Here is a 19,703-nt window from a genome sequence, read left to right as displayed (position 1 = left end):
TTCCTTCTATTTGCCTGCTTCAAAATCTAATTCTTGTTTTTGTTCAGTGTTATTTGTCTCAGATCTTCCCATACTTTGTTGGCTTTAACAGAACACCTCTGTGAGTCTGGTAAATGATGTAACTGAGGACGTAGACAATTTTAAGATCTCTTTTCATCTGCTAGAAGTCATATTTGGACAGTTTGTAAAACTGCCTGACTCCAATTTCCAAGTACTAACTCAAAGCTCATGATCTTGTGCGAACAACATAACAGGCATACAATGTCGTGATCCAGGAAAAATGTCAAAGATTAACCTTTGTGATGAGTCAGGAAGTCAGTGAAAGGAGGAAAATCAGAATTAGTGTGAAGACTGATGGCCAATACTGAATATAAAGGTTATAGATAAAAGAGAAGCGTTGTCCTTGATGTAACACTCCGTAAATTCTTATTGACATCAGCTTTTATGTCTCCGTATTGTCCTTGTATTCAGTCATTTGGATGGGAGGAGTGAAGCCATACAAGTGAGCAGTATTAGACTTCACTGAAGTGCTGTACACAGCTAAATCAAAGTCACGCTGAAGCTTGAAAAGTGTCAGAGTAGTGTTAGTCTCAGTTTTACTCAGTTGTTCATGTAGTTTTAATCACAGACTTTGTCTAAATGCTTAATAGTGTTGAAGGATAAACCACACTCTTTGTTTTAAAATTGTTTAAAATTGTTCTATTGTTTGTTTTATATGGTTGAGTTAAAGTAAATGAGACCTTTGAGCATTTCTATGATCAAATAAATCTGTAAATAAAAAAAACTAATAAAAATTTAATTAAACTGATATGTAACTGTTTTAGTAACATGGTAGCAAATGGAAGGATAAAGACACAAGTGGGTAATAGGTATAGGAATTGTTAGAGGTCAAATAGATGTCTAGCTCTTCAGTGTATACTAGTTATCGGGGAATATTCTCCATTTGTGCTGTGCACAATGATGAACAATGTTTCGGGACATCTGGATTTAGACAGTTGCAACATTGTAAAAATGTATAAGCTGAATATAAAACATTTTTAAATATCAAACACTTCTAAAAAATGTATTGATTGTTAACTTTGCAACATGATCAGGAACTCTTCAGTGAAAGACGTGAGGAGTTATATTTTGTTGTAATTTCTTTCCCCTTTTTCAAAAATTACATAACATGGCAGCAGATTTCTTCTTTTTCTGTTTCCAGCTTTTAGGAGATGCTAAATGTATAATAAAATCTGTTTCTCAAACACCAGGCATCTAAATAAATAAACATAGAACTAAGTGATTTTCTACAAATGTTTGCATTGTACCGCAGTTAAATGCAACTGTCTAAAAAGATCATTTTTGCTTGGCATTGCACATAAATTACTCTTTCAATAGCATTGTGATTTATGCTGACGCCCAGCCTCTTCCTCTGCTTCTCCCTCATACTAGATCCGCTCCTAGTTTATTATTTATTACACATGCAGTGTAGTGTTCATTCCCTCCTCCAGATCGGAGGTTTTGGATTTTAGATGTCCTTTGTCAACTCTTGATTTCATTTGAGGTTTATGTTTATCTGTGGCTGGTGCAGATTTCCATTCTAGCTATTTACCACTGTGTCTATTTCTCTCAGTCTCTGTACAGGTTTAAATAGACTTTGCAACACTTTGTTTAAAAAGTGCACATAGTTCACATATATGAGCATATTCAAACTGTTGCGAATGTAATCCATCCATAAATCCAGCCATCCATTTTCTTCCGCTTTATCCAGGGTTGGGTTGGGAGGGTAGCAGCTTCAGAAAGGAGGCCCAGACTTCCCTCTCCCCAGTCGCTTGTTCCAGCTCTTCTGTAATCTTAATTGCAATTAATGTCTACTTTAGTAAGCCATTAATATCACTTCTTTGTGAAACTGAGACACACATGACATCATGGAGGCTGGATGACATATCCACACCACTCATGTCTCCTCTTCACACTGACTTTGCCTTTTTTTTTTTATGCCAGTTGACTTTCTTTTCACATTCGTCATCCTAGAAGTATGAACCACCGGAGAATGACTCAGCCTGTGTGTTTGAAAAGAGGCAGGAAGTGCACCTCCTTAATGACCTGTCTATCTGAGAGCCAAGAGTGTCTTCAGTAGAAGGAGGAGAAGTGCTAAAGGAGAAACAAGAGACGCAACAAAGGCAGGAGGTCTGGGAAATCCCTCTGCTCTCTGCGGCAATTTCAGGTGGAGGGTTCAGCTGGCTGGTGGAGTGATGAGTCCCTGTGGTCCAACTTAAACTCTGTTCGCCATTGAGCTGCTGGTCTCAAGCTTATTCATGTTTTATTATTACATTACATGCATCCTTTGTCACAACCACACACTCTCATGCACACTCTATATCCTATTAAGACGACGGTGCTCTTATCTCCTGAGAGGCTTCAGTTAAATCCATTACTTCCCTCCTCCTAAATCATCTTTTCTCCCATCCACTTTGTTTTTTTTCCGTCTCTTTCTTTCTCTTTTCCTTTCCAACCACATTAGGTGTTAAAATACTCTTTCATCAAAACCACATTAACCTGTGGAGAAAGACAAACATAAAGATTCATGGGGCTTGTCTGTGTGCTGACAGTGATTAGAGGAGGTCATCCATTTCCAGGACTTTCTCACTGCTTCTCAGTCTCCCTCCTCCAATCGCTAATTCAATATGTTGGGAGCAGAATAAAGCACGGCTCCTTTGTCAACAAATTTCATTAAACAACATTAGCAATGATATCAAAGAAGTGGCCAGGAGGAAAAGATGGATCTAAAATTAGAACATTGGAAATGAGCGTGCTCGCGTGATATGTGCATGGAGGTTCATGCGCAGTCATGCTCTCACACTTACAGATCTCCTCGTCATCATCTTGCAAACAGAATTTACATAACTCATTTCATTTTTCATTATTCCTTTTGGAATGGCCTTGTAATTGGATTTTTTTTCTTCAACATGTCCAAACAATTTCTTTCCCTCCGCTTACCTGAAATAAGATTTGTACTGTTAAATTACATTCAGAAGTGCTCAATCTTTTCCTCTTTCTTTGCATTAGATTTGTACTGCAATAAATTATGAAATGTCACTGGGCATCTCTGTGTCTGCGGGTGTGTCTACATGGCTGACTAATAGACACATCTGTTCATTGAAGATAAATGACTTTCCCTGATGTAGCAAATATTCCCTGTAATCAGCACAACTCCAAAAGTTCGACATTTAAGTGTTTGCTATCTTGCAGTCAGATATGTTGAGTAGTTAAGAATAGCTTTCCCTGGTAAGAGCTCTTCAGAATTCATTGTATTTATTTTTATCAGTGTCAGAATTTTATTCTAATCATTCAAAGATTTATTTATGCATTTTCTTGACTGTTTTCTTAAAATTGATTTTTGGAACTTCCCACATGCTGATGGATTATAAAATATCCACATGCTAAAAAGTTAAAAACTGCTTCACAAATGTTCAATAAATTATCTATTTATCACAGATTTTTGCCATTTCTTTTTTTTTTTTTTTTAAGGTAATGTTTAGCTTTCAAGGCTAGAGTTTGAAAATTTTGAAGCAAGTAGAATTATATTTGCATTAAAAGAACTAATATGCATTTATCACGACCATGTTTGCAGACAAGGCATATTCTGCCGTTTAATAGCACAAGTAACCTCTCTGGTTTGGAAGCCTTACTGCTCCAAATATTGATATTGTTATCAATATGTACCCTAATTTTGTTTAATTGTACAAAAAGCTGTCACATGCGTGGTTAAAAAGTGATGTAGGACAGAGTTTACCTGAATGTCCCCTGGAGGGGACTTTCCCTTGGAAAGAGTTTGGAAAGACAGATTTTTCCTGTCAGATTATTTTTTTTATCATTTCCCATCATTTTTGTTCAGTAGCTGAGTCAGATGTCTTTATATCACAAGGTTGCTTTAATCTTCTGGGATGAATAGAAATGTTTACTATCTTGTTGTCCTTCCAGTGCAAATTGGAGTTTCAAAGCTGCTTGTCTGGGAAGACGATCTCAGTTAAATGTGATGGACAGTGCCCTTGCTTACCTGGTCAGGAGTTCAGCAAACCATCACATAACACAGAGAAGGCTGGTAAGTACAAAGCATCCATGGCCGACTTTCATCTGGTTAGAGAAATAAGTAGGTCAATTAAGCAGTTCCGTATCTGTCTTTTGTCTCTGCATGTGATTTAATGAGTGCTTTGAACATAGCATGTAGATTATTCAGGATGTTGTAGGAAATGGGGGGTAAAGAGACAAAGGGATGCCTGAAGATTTATCTTTTTCCAAGTCACTTTGAAGACCAAAAACTCACCACTGTGACTCACTCGCCATCCAGTAAAGCTCCTTTTGGTTCTTCAAACTCATTGGTGATTCTCAGTGTTTTCCTTTTCTTTCCCCTCCCCTGTCATCCTTCCCTTTACTTGTGTTATTTTCTCCCTCTCGCATCTCAAGCCCCCGCAACCCCCCCATTATGTGACAGCTGCAGGAATTGGTGATGGAGTGAGTGTGTGCGTCTTATTGTTTGTCATGAAAATGGGATTTCGGCAGATGGATGGAGGGATTGTAGTGGAGAAATACAATCTAAAAGAAAGCAGCGCCGAAAAGGATGGATTGTTATTTTTACAGGCTTCCTTTATCTTGAGCAGGGAGGTGGGGAGCTGGTGTTACTGAATTTGTTGTAAATATCTGCTTGTCCCGCCATCCATCCGTCTGTCCGTCTGTCCCATCCTTCCCTCGCAGATCTATTCTAATCAACCTCAGATTAGGGGGTGTTTATGTCGGTGCCAAGGTTCATCACACACATTTTAATGCAAACTGAAATTGTCTCCTAATTAAGGGCAGCACTGACTTTCTTATATCCAGTTTAAGCCTGAATGATGGAGAGAACTAGAATTGATCCTGTTATAGAAAAGTGTTATACCTGCTTGATTTCTGTCACATTAATTTCCACCTGTCTTTGCTCAGATTAAACTATAATTATGTGTTCAGTTTTCTGAGTGCATGGTTCTTGGGGTAAACAGTGTTTTTGTTCGGAGAAACAAATGTCTATTTATAAATTGCAGCGAATGATTAGACTTTTTTTGACCTCTCTAATCCTTGATTACACCCTCTTTTTTATGTTTCAAATTCTGATCCTTGACTTATTTATTTATTTATTTATTTATTTGCTAACTCGTTCTACACTTTTCAGAACAGACGGTCTTCAAACTATCTACCAGACAGAGAAAGTTTGTACACTTGGAGGTGGCAGAATTTTTTTCAGTTTCACATTAGATCAACAAGGCAAAATGCTAAACAGATGGTGAAAACAGTAAGTGAAGAAAATTTTCTCTATGCGTCACATTGCATTCCCATGGAAACAGTTAGATGATTGTTGTCGTGTGATATGTGCAATCAATTCTCTGGGTTTACTGATAGCCACAGGTTGCAGCTGGATTAGAACATTTGCAGCAGAGTCACAAATATCCCACCTGCACATTCAGAGTCAGAAGCCTATTTTTAAAACCAAACACCTCCTAACTGTCAGATTTCGTTCTGTGCTGTTCATTCCTGGACATTTATATCCTGCAAAAATAAAACTGATGCAAAAATATGAAAAAGGTAAAGTGCAGTGTTTTAGAATAATTGCACAGTAGGATGTACTAAATATCAGTGGCTTTCCTTTAAATAATTTCGATTAAAAACTAGTGCAGATTTTCTGCCAGAGATGTGAAAACAAGTTCACAACGACGCTTTGTGGTTAGTGGAGCGATTGCAGTAATAATTAGCGGAATTAGCTTTAATTAGTTGTAGTATTTTACCTATGAACACTGAGAAGGATGATATTTTTCATTTGACGTTGTGTGTTAAATGAAAACAAGTCTGCTGTACTTGTTACATAACATGGAAAGAAACAAAGTGTTTAAAACACATTCTGTGTCCAGTTGATCAAGCTGCTATTCATTCTTCAATTAAACGGACAAACAAATAACTTAAAAGCATAACCTTTCCATTTTGCACTGGAAAAATCCAAATAGTGCCTGAAGCTGAGAATTTTGATGACTGTCAAATATAGCACCACATATGTAAGCTGAACGTATGTATGAATCATGAATGTGTGTGTTTGAAATCCACTTCAGCTGTTTTCTTTTGTGTGATTGTCAGCAAAGGTTAGTGAATTGTCACCATGGCACTGAGATGTAATTTGATCTGTCATCTCCCCTGCTGCAGCACTGCTGTCACAGAGAACATCAACACTTTTCCATGTAAAACACTGACTCAAGCTGGCACACAGAGATTCAGCAGGTGAAAGTCACATGTCTGTGCTGATTATGATCAGTGAGATTTTTAAAGTGAAAATATTTCACTTTGTGTCAGCTTCTGTGAAGCAAAGGCATCGCAAGAAAAATCAAAGAGACCTGTTGGAGCCTGAACGGAATAAATCCACTAACTAAATTAGATTTTTTTTTTTTTCTGGAATGTCTGCCTCTCGGCCCCACACGGAGTACACACGATTACAGACTGTGCTGTCCTCTTTTCTGCCTCCACACTTCCTGTGCTCTACCAACACATGCCAATTGTGTTACCAGTGTGAAGAGACACTGACATTGCAGATCAGTTTTGGTGTGTCTTAAAAAGTCAGATTTTTCTGGTTTTGTGCTCCTATTTCTTTATTGTGTAACGGTGGATCAGGAGGTAAGTTGCAGGTTCCTGCTCTGGCCGTCTCATTTCATCCTCCTTGCTCAGAGGATATTTTGGCTGCAATTAAATATCAGCCTCGCTTCTGCCAGTCGGCTCCTGGGTAGCTGTGGCTGCAATGTAGCTTACCGCTAACGCTGTATAAATGGGTGAATTGCTGATTGTATTTTTTGGAGTCCTCTTACTTGATAGGGAGCTATGCAAATGCAGGACATTATTTTGCAATGGAGTCATGGCTAGCCCATTTGTACTTCTAATTCTTAATGTTATAAATAGCATGTGGTGATGCATCCCATCCCATCATGCACCCCCACTTAAGACCGTGAGACATTACCTTTAAGACAAAAAATGATAAGCTTGCTATAATAGTTAATTGCATGCTTAAAATTACTCTTCAACCACTTTGTCACAAGTAATAAGAAGCCCATATTGTGGTTTTAATAACTTTAGAATAACTTTCCAAAAACAACTGTAGTTACCACCGATTCATAGTCCATTTATAAATCTTAAATCTTTGTGAACGGATAATTAAATTGTCAGTTTGTTTTACAGAAAAACAATAAATTCATTGTTTAGACAGTATATTTCTTTTATTTCAAGGTCCATTGAGAACATAATGTATTTTGAGCTTTAATTTTCACAAGATGAAAAAAGAAATGAATTATGCCGGCTTTCAAGCTAACCAGACATTTGTGACTTATCTCATATTCAGTGCTCTGTTAAGGTTTTATTTGTAAAACTAGAAGTTTTTTTAGTCGCTGTTCCTGAGGCGTTGCTGAGGCGATAAGCTCAGCACAAAACACTGCAGAAATATTTTAATTATCCTGATATAAATAGAGGAAGGTTGCTCATTTACCTAAAAAAAAAAAAAGTAGAAATTACAAGAATGATCCTGTTTTTTTTAACGTTAAACAAATCAATCAGGGTGCAGGGAAGATGACTAAATTCCTTATTGCTGCAAACCCCCTGATAATATTCATAATGAATAGATTAAAGAATTATTCAGCATTGGATACAAGCTCTCTGAGTTAGTTTTGCTTTAAGGAACTGTTTTTTTCTTACTTATTACACAACCTGATAACATGTTTAACCTCATCCCACACTAACAGCATAGGTTCCTGTGTGAGTGATGCCCTGGCTGAGCTTATCCTTCTGTTCACAATTTCCCCTGAGTGATCTACTCACACCCACTCCCCAGAAGACCAAATATGATTCCTTTGAGCTTCGTTTGTTTTGGAAATGTTTTTGGCGTTAATAAAGACTCGATAGATCTAAAGTTATGTTTTACAGAACCTCAGTTTATTGTAGAATATTGCAGTTAATTGTTGACCAACATTACTGTGTTAGGTTTATAATTAGCTGATCACATGCAAGCCAGCCTCCCTCAAACATGCTCTGTAATTTAATTGAATTAGAACCTGCAAATCAGATTTGGATCATTAGCTGTTGATTATGATGCTGGAGTACCAATATATTCTTACACTCTACCCAACAAATTGGGGAATCCGTTCCTAATTCTCTGTACATATCCTCAGTAGAAAACTTGGTGGTGTTCAAAAGACAGATGACTTTCTATTTTCATCTTGAGGCTTTTTGCATCCTCTTTGCCATGCCACCTGGGGGCTGAGCTGCATCGCCCACATCAAATGTTAATGAGAATAAATGTTTCATCAGAAATCAGAAATAAATCAAGCAAACGTTGAAACGTCGCAACTCTCATCTTAACTGGTGACAATTTTTATTCCCCTGAAAATGGCGAGCCACTGATACTTTATGCCAGGGATGTCCAAACTGTGGCTCGGGGACCATTTTCAGGCTTTGGGATGCTTGACTTTAAGTCAAGAATCAAAACATTCAGTTTAGAAAGAAAATTTTTGTCTTGAAAAAATGTAGGAAACATTTCATTTATATTAAAATGTTTGAGACACGTTTTAAGCGACTTTTATGCAACATAAACCACAGATCATTAAAATACAGACATAGAATAAATGAGAGTGGGTTCATCAGCTGGTATGTAAAACTGTGAAGTGTAAGCTGATTTTGTTGCACGCTTGTGTTTTGCTGTTCATTTAGGCTTAAGACAAAAACAGCTAAAACAAAACTTTTTGGCAGACTTCTCTCTTTCTTAAATATCATACAGTCCTCTGACAAATACTGCACAATTCTCTCAGATTTTAATAAGAATTTAATTGGTGTCGCATGAATCCATAACCAACATGGGCAATGTGTTCTGATGTGAAAAAGGTGGAAAAACAGGATCCTTTTAAAGGTTGAAACTTCAACGGGCTTTCCTCTGTCCCTATCATATTTATCTCTACCTGTCTCTGAGACCGAGCACAGAGTCTATTACTGATCATTATCTGGACTAACCTTAACTCACTGCCTGTGGGATTGCTCTGGGAGGTTGATAGCTTCGGGCACAGAAAAAAAAAAAAAAAAATCAGACATATCCTTGTATCTTTTTAATGAATCTGACCTTCTATCCTCTTCAAATCTCCTACCTGACTTTTGCAGTTCGTTTTTCTTTCTCCTTCTGTTACCTTGTTAAGAAGTGTCATCCAGTATCTCTGCGTCCTATCATCTGATGTCCCTCGCTGGCTTTCATTTTGATCTTATCAGACAACTGAAGTCTCAAGGTGATTACCGCCCACTTTTTCTATTTGGAATAGAGCAACTCTGTCTTTTCTATTCCAGACTGTGTTGATTGCAAAGTTACATGACAAAAACACAGCTGACAAATCCAAGGCCTGTCTCCTGACGGTGTTTTGAATGGTGTATTTGAAGCAGGCACACATCTGTAGAGATACAGAGTCTGGATACTAAACTACAAAAAAAAAAAAAAAAACTTTCACAAAGTTTAATATTTAAATCATTGATGTGACTAGGGATGATGCAATTTTGGCTGCAGTAGTTTGTCAGTCTGACCTGTTTATCAGCATAAAAAGTAACTGGAACCAGTTCAACATCTCAAAGTAGTCCAGAATTTCATGGATTGGCAAGACGCAAACCCCTCCAGCCCATCGCATTTCTTATAGATCCCAGTTTGTAGACATAAAAGAGAGTGCATTCATATGTGTGATGATAAGAGAGGAGGATAGGAGATCAATCCAAGTTATGAAATGAGCGTTTTATATCTGATTTAAAGCTGCAATTCCCACAAAATGTCTTTTTTGAATGAGGCAGCTGCTTTTCACCTACCTCCACAGAAATGTTTGTTTGGATACATGCAGAATGCATTCTATTGAATTCAAGAACAACTTTGACAGATTCAATTTGCCTTGAAAGTTGACAAAACAAAAAGTGTTTTTCAACAAGATCCAAACCAGTTTTTTTTTTTTTTTTTTTTTTATCACCAGATGTTTTGATCTCAATGGGTCAAAATTGATTACATGGAGGTCGATGAGTGAAAAGGGGAGGGTCAATGCAGACACATATAGCGATGCTAATCACTTTTGGACTTGAGCTTTTGGTGTCATCAACATATATTTTAAAGACTGACTTTAAAAGTTAACGACTGCAGCTTTAAGCAAAGATTTCTGGTTGCTTTCTGTTAGAGTTTATACATTTTTGTCTCTGTGCTCCACCGGGTCCGTTTATCAGTTTCAGGATCCGACCAGAACCCCTGAATGTAAATTACCTTGAGAAATAGTGAGTTTTGCTTACATATAAAAGCAGGCTTTAATACTGAAAAATGGTCAAATGTTATAAGTCATACATGTCGTACAGAGGAACAAATACAGAGTCACATTCACTGTCCAGCACTGGAGCCACACTTATGGATCCATCTTATGGATGGAACCAAGTGATGCAAAGGTTGTAGCGCGAGTTTAGCTTTTTATTCTTCTCTGCAATCTGTCCCCTCGCTAATGTGTAGTCAAATCAGTTTCCGTCTGTTTATGTATGACTGCCAGCACACACACATAAACATGGTTATGTAAGCTTCAGTGTGTGTGTGTAAGTTGTTAAAAAAAAGCAAAAAGAGATAGAGGAAAAGATAGAATCCATAACATTTCTATTCTTCTTTGGTTCCTCACTTTATTGGAGATTTATGAGGATTAACACTTATACTGATAGAAACAACAAAGAAAAACAAATATAGATCAGAAAATCGTATGTTTTCCTACAGCTGGGTATGAACTTTTAACTCTGTTTCATCACCTGTGATGGATATCTTCTCCAGCACAATCATTGCTGGTGCTGCTGGTGGCTGCCAGGGTGAACTGATCAGAAATGCACACTAGTTCAGCTTGTTATGTTCCATGTTCATAGCTGATCAATGCTTTTCTGCATCACATTAGATTGAGAGTCATGTTTCAGATAATGCCTTTGTGAAATGAAATCACAACAATGGTAGAAATAATGTAAAATGATTTGTGTCAGTCAGTTTAGAACTATGGAAAGGTTGCCCTTTTAAAGCTTATTTCTAAAACAGACTGAAGTGTCAAACCTCCCTGGAAAAAATATTGAGACACTTGGAGAACAAAGTCTGAAGTACAAGATAATTTACTCAAAAGACTAAAAGGGGGGAAAAAGGAGAAACTCTTAAGTTCCCATCAGTTAGGGATGTCTAAAGAGAATTGAGAAATCTCTCAAAGTAATGAAGAAAAGAGAAACGTAAGAGTGAGAATTATCAAAGTGGTTTTCTAGGTCCAAAAAAGAAACACCAGGTGTGATAAATGAAACTTGTAGAACTGATGAAATAAAAAGTAGGAAAGAAAATTCACCAGAGGGAATTTGCAGGCCTTAAATATAAAGAACTAGAAATACAAACAGGTTTTGATGTAATGATGTGGAGATTTAAAAAAAAAAAAAACCTTAAATGGGTTTAGTTTTAGAAATTATTGTTTGAATTCTTGTTTGCTGTTTTATCCTCTGCTCTATAGTGTGGAAGTAAATACATTGGTACATAAAGACATAAACTCTGAAATAGGACATTTTATCTGGCTATTCTTGAAGGATTATAATACTCAAACTTGCACATGCACAGAGAGCCCACCTTGTAATTCCAGAGGTAATGTCACTCTGAGCGCCTTGGAGATAAATGTTATCTGTCCTCTGATGCAGCTCCTGTCTGTTACCTCGGGCATTCGCTGTTTTATAGAAACTGTCGTGCAGAGGCTCAAACTATTACTGAGAAATACAGTGTGTGTCTCCATGTGTGTATATGCAGGACACAACTTAAAAATAGGACAAGAAGTGGGACCCAATGAGTAAAGTTTTTAGTAGAACTTTTTTATGTTTCCTTGGTATGTTTGTGTGCTGTAGTTATCTTTGATGTCCTTCTGAAGACATTTTGATCCTCTGTCAAGAAACTGTTATTCGGGTCTTTATGTAGATAATGACTACTCTGTTCTTTTTGTATGTGTGTGAACAGTATGTATGAACCTCATATGTAGGGACTTGCAAAAAAGTGTTCATACGTCTAAACTTTGTAACAATATTCTATATTATAACATTTCAACCATCAGCATTAATGCATGTTATTGGGAATTTAGTTGAGTTGACCAACACAAGGGACTGTGTGACTGTTAAGCAGGAGGAAAAGATGCATGTTTTTCTTCTTTGTTTTAATAGAAGGTTAAAAGAGGACCAGATTGGATTTGCATTAAGCTTGTCTGCAAAACGTTCAGTCCCCAATTGTGAATAGCTGAAGAGGCACACCACACAAGACTTGCAGATGTAATTGCAGCAACAAAAAAAAAATGAAAGTATGGCCTCGGGTGGGCTGAGTACAGATGTTCTGAATTGTAAAACAAGTGACAAAAGTTATCCATATGAAAATAAACCTTCAGTGTGTATCAAGGGTTTTCATAGAAAACTCAGATCCTGACCCACTTCCCTCTTTTGCACTGAAATGCTTGACAAACTTATGTCATGCAGTACACAAGTACTGCATGAGCCTGCCAGAGATTAGACTGGCAGGGTCTGTTCCAGCTGGAGAATGAGTCTGCCCTTTGGACTCATCTATCAAGCTCTAAAAAGAAAAAAAGAATGAGGCGAAAAGAATCTGTCAATCACACGCAGGATAAGGAGAAAGAAGACAGAGAAGGGAAAACAAGGCAGACTCTGCTTGATTTGTTGTCAGTCTAACTGAAAAAAACATGGGTTTTTTTTTCTGTTCGTTTGTTTATATTTTGTTATCAGAGATGTCATTAAATACATGGTTCTGCTGGTGCTCCATGTGGGCAGAATGATGAACAGAAACATCAACATGCATGGCCCTGCTGCCACAGCCTTCTTTATGGTTACACAGAAGAGTGAGATCTAGGATAGATGTACAGACACGCATTTATCTACAAAAATGCAACTGCCACTGAAAGATTGCCATTTCTTTTTTTTTTTTTTTTTGAGCCAAGAGGAAACGAATTTCAAATAAATCCGTGTTATGTCTGTGTTCAACTGGGTTTCCCATAAAATCATTTATTTGATCAGGGCTTCAACTCCAAATGGGTGGAAATAAAAGCAGACAAGCAAACAACAAAATAGTCACAAAATTTGTGTGTCTACCAGTCAGGCGATAGCAGAAGCTTAGTATGTGTTATCAGCCTTTTGTGTTTGCTCAGGGAGAATAAACAAAAGGAGGAAAACATTCATAAAGTGAATTTCTGATAAGAAGCGAGTAACGATAAGTTACTTTCTGCAGTGATAAGAGCAGCAAGAGTGACTGCATTCCTTCTCATTATTTGGTGCTTTGGTGTCGTTTTGTGTGCAGGCTGCTCAGACACAGAGCTCCACAGTCTGGCTGCCAAACTGAAGGACTGGTTTGGAGTCCTACACCTCGATGCCAACAGAGACCTCAAGTCCTCTGACAGTTTTGACTCCACCACCGGACGTGAGCGCTTTCCTTCCCCTCTGTGATAATTTTTTTCTCTCTCTTTGGGCCTAAATGTATCAACTATTTCTGACAAGCACACACACACGCATACGGAGGCCCCTTCAACACGCCACAGATGATGTTGATGCTGACAGTGACCCTGCTGTGTTCCCTGTTATGTCAGCATGTCTCAACACATCTCAGCCCCGTCACTGTCAACACTTGCTTTCACTCAGCTCTCGCTTTCCTGCTGTAAAAAGAAATGATCCAGACATGTTTTGTACTTCCAATAGTTAATTATTTTGTTTCCTCCTCCTGTAGATTTTGACACCAGCATATTGCCCATTTGTAAGGACTCACTGGGCTGGATGTTCAACAAGCTTGACATGAACTTCGACCTGCTGCTGGACCAATCAGAGCTGAATGCCATCTATTTAGACAAGTACGAGCTGTGCATGAAGCCTCTCTTCAACTCCTGTGACTCCTTTAAGGATGGCAAGCTGTCCAACAACGAGTGGTGCTACTGTTTCCAGAAGCCTGAAGGTAAACGAGGGATAATATGTTGACTTGAAAGCTAACATGCATAAAAAACTCAAAATAAAAGAGTCTTAAGTTACTCTGAAGAGCTTTACATGAACATTAAATAAAACTTTCCACCATGCAGACTAACTTCAAACCAGAATGTTAAAATTTTGATATATTGCCCCCAACTTGGAAATACCTCATTATAATGAGAAGGCAATTGTGATGCTTTTGCAGATTTAATTTTAGTAAATAGAAAAACAATTTTTATTATATTGTTTCTCTTGCCCTTTTCCTGGCTGCACACCACCACTCCACCGTCTGTAGTGTCACATCTGCACTACAGTGTTTCCTGATTATCTTTTGATTCCTTGGAGAAATGGAAATCCTGATGAGGAATAAATGAGAACACCTCCACATTTATTCAAGCTCTTGCTGCTGTTATTAAAAAAAAAAAAAAGCATAACTAAGCAATTAGAAACAGACTGAACACATGTAACTTTTATTAGATTTATGCCAGGAGAAAACCTTTCCAAGAAAAACAAAAAGAGCCAGATCGAACATAGACTAAGGCAGTGGTTTTTTTAAGTTGTTTGGAAAGATCAATGTAGAATAGAAGCATTGGACACCAGACCTCTGGCAAATAAAGCATTCCAGAAAAATAAAATCAAACCAGCGGTGAAGCATAGAGCTCGAAGTGTCTTGGTTTGCTGTAGCAGGACCTGACCATCATACTCCCCCCCCCCCAGGAACTGATGAGGACAGGAAAGTGTGTGTATCCCATATTCCCCAAAGAAAATGTGGGAACATCTGTGACAATTTAAACCTAAAGCAGAACAAAAGAGTCATGGAAGATATTTCAGCTGAAGGGCTAAAGACTACTTCCTGTGCAGTAGGGTGACTGAATGTTGCCCTCAGAAAAAAATTTTTGCCTTACATTTTGTTTTATGTCTTTTAATAAAAAAATCATCATGTGAGCAACAGTTCCAGCCTGGCAACCCTTATGAAAGTTTTCTGGCTGTTCCACTTAGTTTGACTAAAGTAACATGATTTAATGAAGCCATCTCACTGCAGGACTTCCTTGTCAGTCTGAGAAAAGCAGGATCCAGAATCAGAGTCGAAGAAAGAGCCTCATAGGTAAGTGTTAAAACATGATAGCTATCATTCAACTTTTAATGTCCTTCATTAAAACACGCATATATGCACTAGAACAACAAACATATTCCTATCTTTTAAATTTCAAAAAAATCTCTGTGATTGATTTTAAAAGCATGTCAGCAGGCATTTTTAGAATTGAGTAGATTTTATATTGTTCCTGCTCACAGTGAAAGGACTTGAAAAATAAGCTGCGACTAGGTCAAATGAAGGTAACAGAGAACCAGTGTGTGTGAAAGCGTGAGTGCGGATGCGTGTTTGTGTCTGTGTTATTGAGAGTGACTGTGTCCACTTAAGCAGGATGTATGGTTGTTGTCCTGCAACCTTCACAGGAGTAATTGATTGTTAAACTCCCCCTGTGAATACACAAGAACTTTAGTTTCTACTTCCGGACGAAAACACGTACCCTCTCCCGAGCAGCAATCGAATTATACAGCGTGTTCCATCCTCACAAACTTAATGTTCTTAATCTTTTCTTTCTTCCTTCACTTAACTTTATTTTCTTTCCAATTTGTCTTCTTTTTTTTAACCTTTTCTTGTTGTTTTCTTCTTTTTTAAATGCTTCCAGGCTCCTATATTCCTCGCTGCACTGAGGAGGGCTACTACAAACCAACCCAGTGTCATGGCAGCACCGGCCAGTGTTGGTGCGTGGACAAATATGGCAACGAGATCGCTGGATCCAGAAAGCAGGGCAACCCTAACTGCGGTAAAACCATTACTAATAAACTATGTATTACACTAACAAATGCCCAATATTAATCTTTCTGAAGCAGAAAGACTGCATAATTGGTGGTCTTCCTGACTGAATCTGTTTATTTTTGAGTTGATGGTCAGATTTAGGTGGAAATATAAGATCTTTCTTTCCTTCTCCTTTTGCATTATTAAATTGTGATTAAACTACTTTGAACCATGTTAATGTTTAGATACCAGTGTGTCTCAAAATCTATCAAAAATCAACTACATTTTTTCTGAAATTATCCCAAATTTCCAGGAGCGTGTTCTTTGTTACATAAGAAGCATCATTCTGTATGTTTCACAAATTGACACTTTCTAAGTTCTAATAACTAAAACAAGAAAGTCTGGAAAAATGAAACGCTTCTAATTTTGTTCTGTTAGATTTTAGCACCAAAACTAGAAGGCACTTACTTTAATTTGTGCTGTGTTCCGACACCTAACACAATCCTGGCTGGAACTCTGCAAGTGTACAGATTGGAAAATTGGAGTGGAAAATTTGGCACAAACAGCTGTTCAATTTGAAATGTCGCTCTGAGGCAGGCAGCTGGTACTGGTGTCTTCTGTTAATGGACTTGGGATGTATGAAGTTTCTCTACTGCGGATCATAAAGAAGCAGGTTGCTGCTATTAAAAACGTAATCTTCCCCTTTATAAGTTAAGGTTTAAGCTGACTGAGCTAGCAGAGTTTGTACCGAGGGAAAACAAAAAAAATAATCTTGCAGGAACTTTTCACCTAAGCAAGCTCATGTAGAAAAGATGTTGTTTTGTTTAGCTCTATTGCTGCATGGGAATATTTAGTTTCACCTGGAGGAAAGCAGTTGAATAAGTTTATATTTAAAGAAAGGCAGGTCGTTCTATACTTTACATTTTATAGTATAGACTGTGATGTGTCTCAAAGTCAAACAATACATAGAAAGCAGCTACTGTAGGTTTGCGTTGCTGCTTTGTTCTGTTTGACTCTCACCCTGTACTTATTTCTCACCTCTATCTAGACATCAGTTATCATATCGGCCGTTCCTCTAGAGTCACTCTCACAGTTTCTGCGATGTCCCATTTCATCTGCTTCTTATATCTTTTCCCACTTTCATCTTGCAAGTAAAATAGAAATATTTGTGGCTCACAGGGGATAGCAATGTGAAAAAGAAAGTCGTAGAGATGTGATTTAGAAATGGCAACGGAGTCACACTTTGTGGAGGAGAGTAATGAGACTGAAATATAAATAGGAAAATGTTTTTACATTTTAAAACCACACTTTGCATGCCAGCAGCTGAGACTCAAAGAAAAAAGTAAAAACAAAATGACACTTTGGTACAAATCAATTCCAGAGTGATTTCACTGTGTAAAAAAAACCCAACAAAAAAAAAATCTCAGAATAATTAGCAAGCAAAAATCCAGGCAGACATAGCGATTACCAATCAAACGGTGGACTCAGAAGCACACATTACAGCTCAGTCGAATGCCAGCCAAGTCTAAGCCAGTAATTGCAGCTTCCAATATTGATAAGGTGTTTATCCAGTCACAGAACACACACAGATGCACACGCAGACAAACACAGACAACAGAACTCCTTTTGTCTGTGGTGTAACAAGCTCATCAGACTCAGCCTGAATGGCTTCAGGCTATTGCAGCTTGGAGTTCTCTCATTCCCCCATGGATACAGCAAGTCTCGCAGCTCTCCACTCATTTGGCTTAAATACAAGAAATGATGAGGTGGGAACAATGGGAGAGTGCGCCTGTACATCCCAACATGGGAGGAACCTAATTTTGGAACATCAGTGGGAAATGCAGACATGTGCAAAACTACAGGGTCATCTCTCAGTTAATAATTTTTTGCTTTTAAGAAGCCAGACTTATAATGTGCTCTGGATCAATGGTTCTCAAGGCTTTCTGAAGCTCCTTTCTAATTTGAATTTCTGCTGCCTTCATTTCAGTTTTTGACCATTTTCAGTCAGTTTTTTTTTTCATTCAATACTCCTTAACTCTAATTTTTGAATCATTCGGGCAAAACAAACGTAATTACCCAATAATTGAACCACAGTATTGTCTGCACGTAACACATCCCAATTTAATATTTAATAATTTTAAACTAACAGACTGTAGTGGAAAATGAATGCAAAACAAGTCCAAAAAAAAAGCATTTGAATACATTATTTAAGCCCGAGGAACCATCGATTGAGACTATTTTAAAATATTACAAGAGAGTGGTCTTCTTGTTGAATCCATCGTGTAGTTGTTCTTGACTTGTACTTGTCTTTGATTATTGGTAATCTATTCACAGATGAGGACCCAGAGACATCGGGGGACTTTGGTAGCGGCGGTGCTGTCATTCTCCTCGATGACCAGGAGGAGGAGCCATCACACAGTGAACGTAGCAGGCAGAAGAAAAGGCGGGGCCGGATCCACCCCCGGGGAACTATCGAGGATGACGAGGACGAGGACGAGGACAAGGATGATGAAACTGGTTATATCTGGTAGCTCCACTACATCATCTTACTTTGCCATCAGCTGACCAGAAAACTCTGTTAACGCAGCACAGATCTGAAGCCATTCCAACCTGTCCTCCTCCGGCTACCTTGGCAGCGGCCCACCTTTGGACTCTGAACCTGCTCTTGTAATCCCTGCATTTTACCCAATCCTTCTCTTCACTGAACCTCATTCAAACTTTTTACTCCACTCATTTCTCAGATAAATAAAACAGAGTTTAAAACATTTTAAACAAAACTGTCAAAATTCTGTTAGAAATTTGCCCATTTCTGTCCACATCCTTGCTTTTACTCCTCCTAAAAAAGCCCTCCAATTTGTACACCCTTCAAATATAGATACTTTTTTTTTCTTTTGCTCTGTCCCCATCCTTTCTCTCCTATTGATGTGAGTATTGGTGTCTCTGGTAAGTCTGTAAGCCCAGGCACATTAGCTGATATATTGGATGTAAATATGTTTCCTCCAGGAAGGCTTGATTGTGGATTCTTTTCCCTGTTGTATGTTCGCGGCTCATTTTTGTGTTCTGTGTTCCACCGCTGGGCTCCCTCCAGTGTTTTCTGCAAATTGCTGCCACAGTTAAAAGCTCCAAGATTCCCCACCAGTACCAACCTTCTCTACTCCTGTTAATTTTTGGAGGATTGTAATTTTTTTTTTTTTTTTTTATGTGTTCGGAGAGCCCAGGAAACAATGAGATTAATGATGTATTGTTGTTGTTGTTGCATGTTTCTCATCTTGTACCTGTAAAAGAGAGATTTACCTGGCCAGGTCCAGCTCTATGCATCTCAAACTGAAAGTGATGCCTATTTTGGCTGCTACAATATGTTGCTGTTGCTATGTTGATGCTGTCTAGTGTCCTTTCAGTTCTTCTCCCAATCTCAGGAGGTAAGAAATTGTATTGCAGAGAGAGATAGCGGCCTGGAGTGCAAATCTTTATGCCTCGGCCTACTCGTATTTTGCTCAGTGGTCGGTAGGTCTGCTGAGGCCTTTCGACTGTGCATGGACACTGGATGAGGTAGCTGCTCCTGAGCTGGGAGGACATACGACATCCAGCGGAGACAAGAGTCTGCTCTGCCTCCCAACATTGGATATGTTCAGTGAATTGAAATCAACTGCGTAAACTTTTATTTATTTTAAAATTTAAGTAAAGTGACACCTTGAGTGTCTTTTGAACCTTACGTGTCAATGTTCACTTGTCTCTTCTTTTCAACATGTTGGCTTATATGCTACATCCAAAGTCACAAGAAAATCACGAATTAAAAACACGTCTCTCGGCTCACTTTAAAGCCACAAAAACATTCACACAAATTCCTCTTTCTTGTCCCTTT

At 38.1% G+C, this 19,703-nt stretch overlaps 1 protein-coding gene across 1 annotated transcript in view; it reads left to right on the top strand.

Annotated features, from left to right (window-relative positions):
- spock1 (SPARC (osteonectin), cwcv and kazal like domains proteoglycan 1) overlaps window positions 1–19,553 on the top strand; it is a gene marked incomplete at its 5' end in the record, with an annotated part of 48,887 nt that extends 29,334 nt beyond the window's left edge. The window contains 6 exons of the mRNA XM_055034426.1: window positions 3,964–4,084; window positions 13,385–13,504; window positions 13,808–14,029; window positions 15,083–15,145; window positions 15,732–15,869; window positions 18,176–19,553. Of these exons, the coding sequence (XP_054890401.1) occupies window positions 3,964–4,084; window positions 13,385–13,504; window positions 13,808–14,029; window positions 15,083–15,145; window positions 15,732–15,869; window positions 18,176–18,372 (861 nt within the window). The remainder of the gene's footprint in view (window positions 1–3,963; window positions 4,085–13,384; window positions 13,505–13,807; window positions 14,030–15,082; window positions 15,146–15,731; window positions 15,870–18,175) is intronic.
- Between the last annotated feature and the right edge of the window lie 150 nt (window positions 19,554–19,703).

Source organism: Poeciliopsis prolifica, unplaced genomic scaffold, assembly GCF_027474105.1.
Source record: "Poeciliopsis prolifica strain line A6 unplaced genomic scaffold, Auburn_PproV2 SCAFFOLD009, whole genome shotgun sequence".
NCBI classification, from domain to species: domain Eukaryota; kingdom Metazoa; phylum Chordata; class Actinopteri; order Cyprinodontiformes; family Poeciliidae; genus Poeciliopsis; species Poeciliopsis prolifica.
The sequence above is the reverse complement of the archived record's forward strand: the minus strand, read 5'-3'. Positions and strand labels throughout refer to the sequence as shown.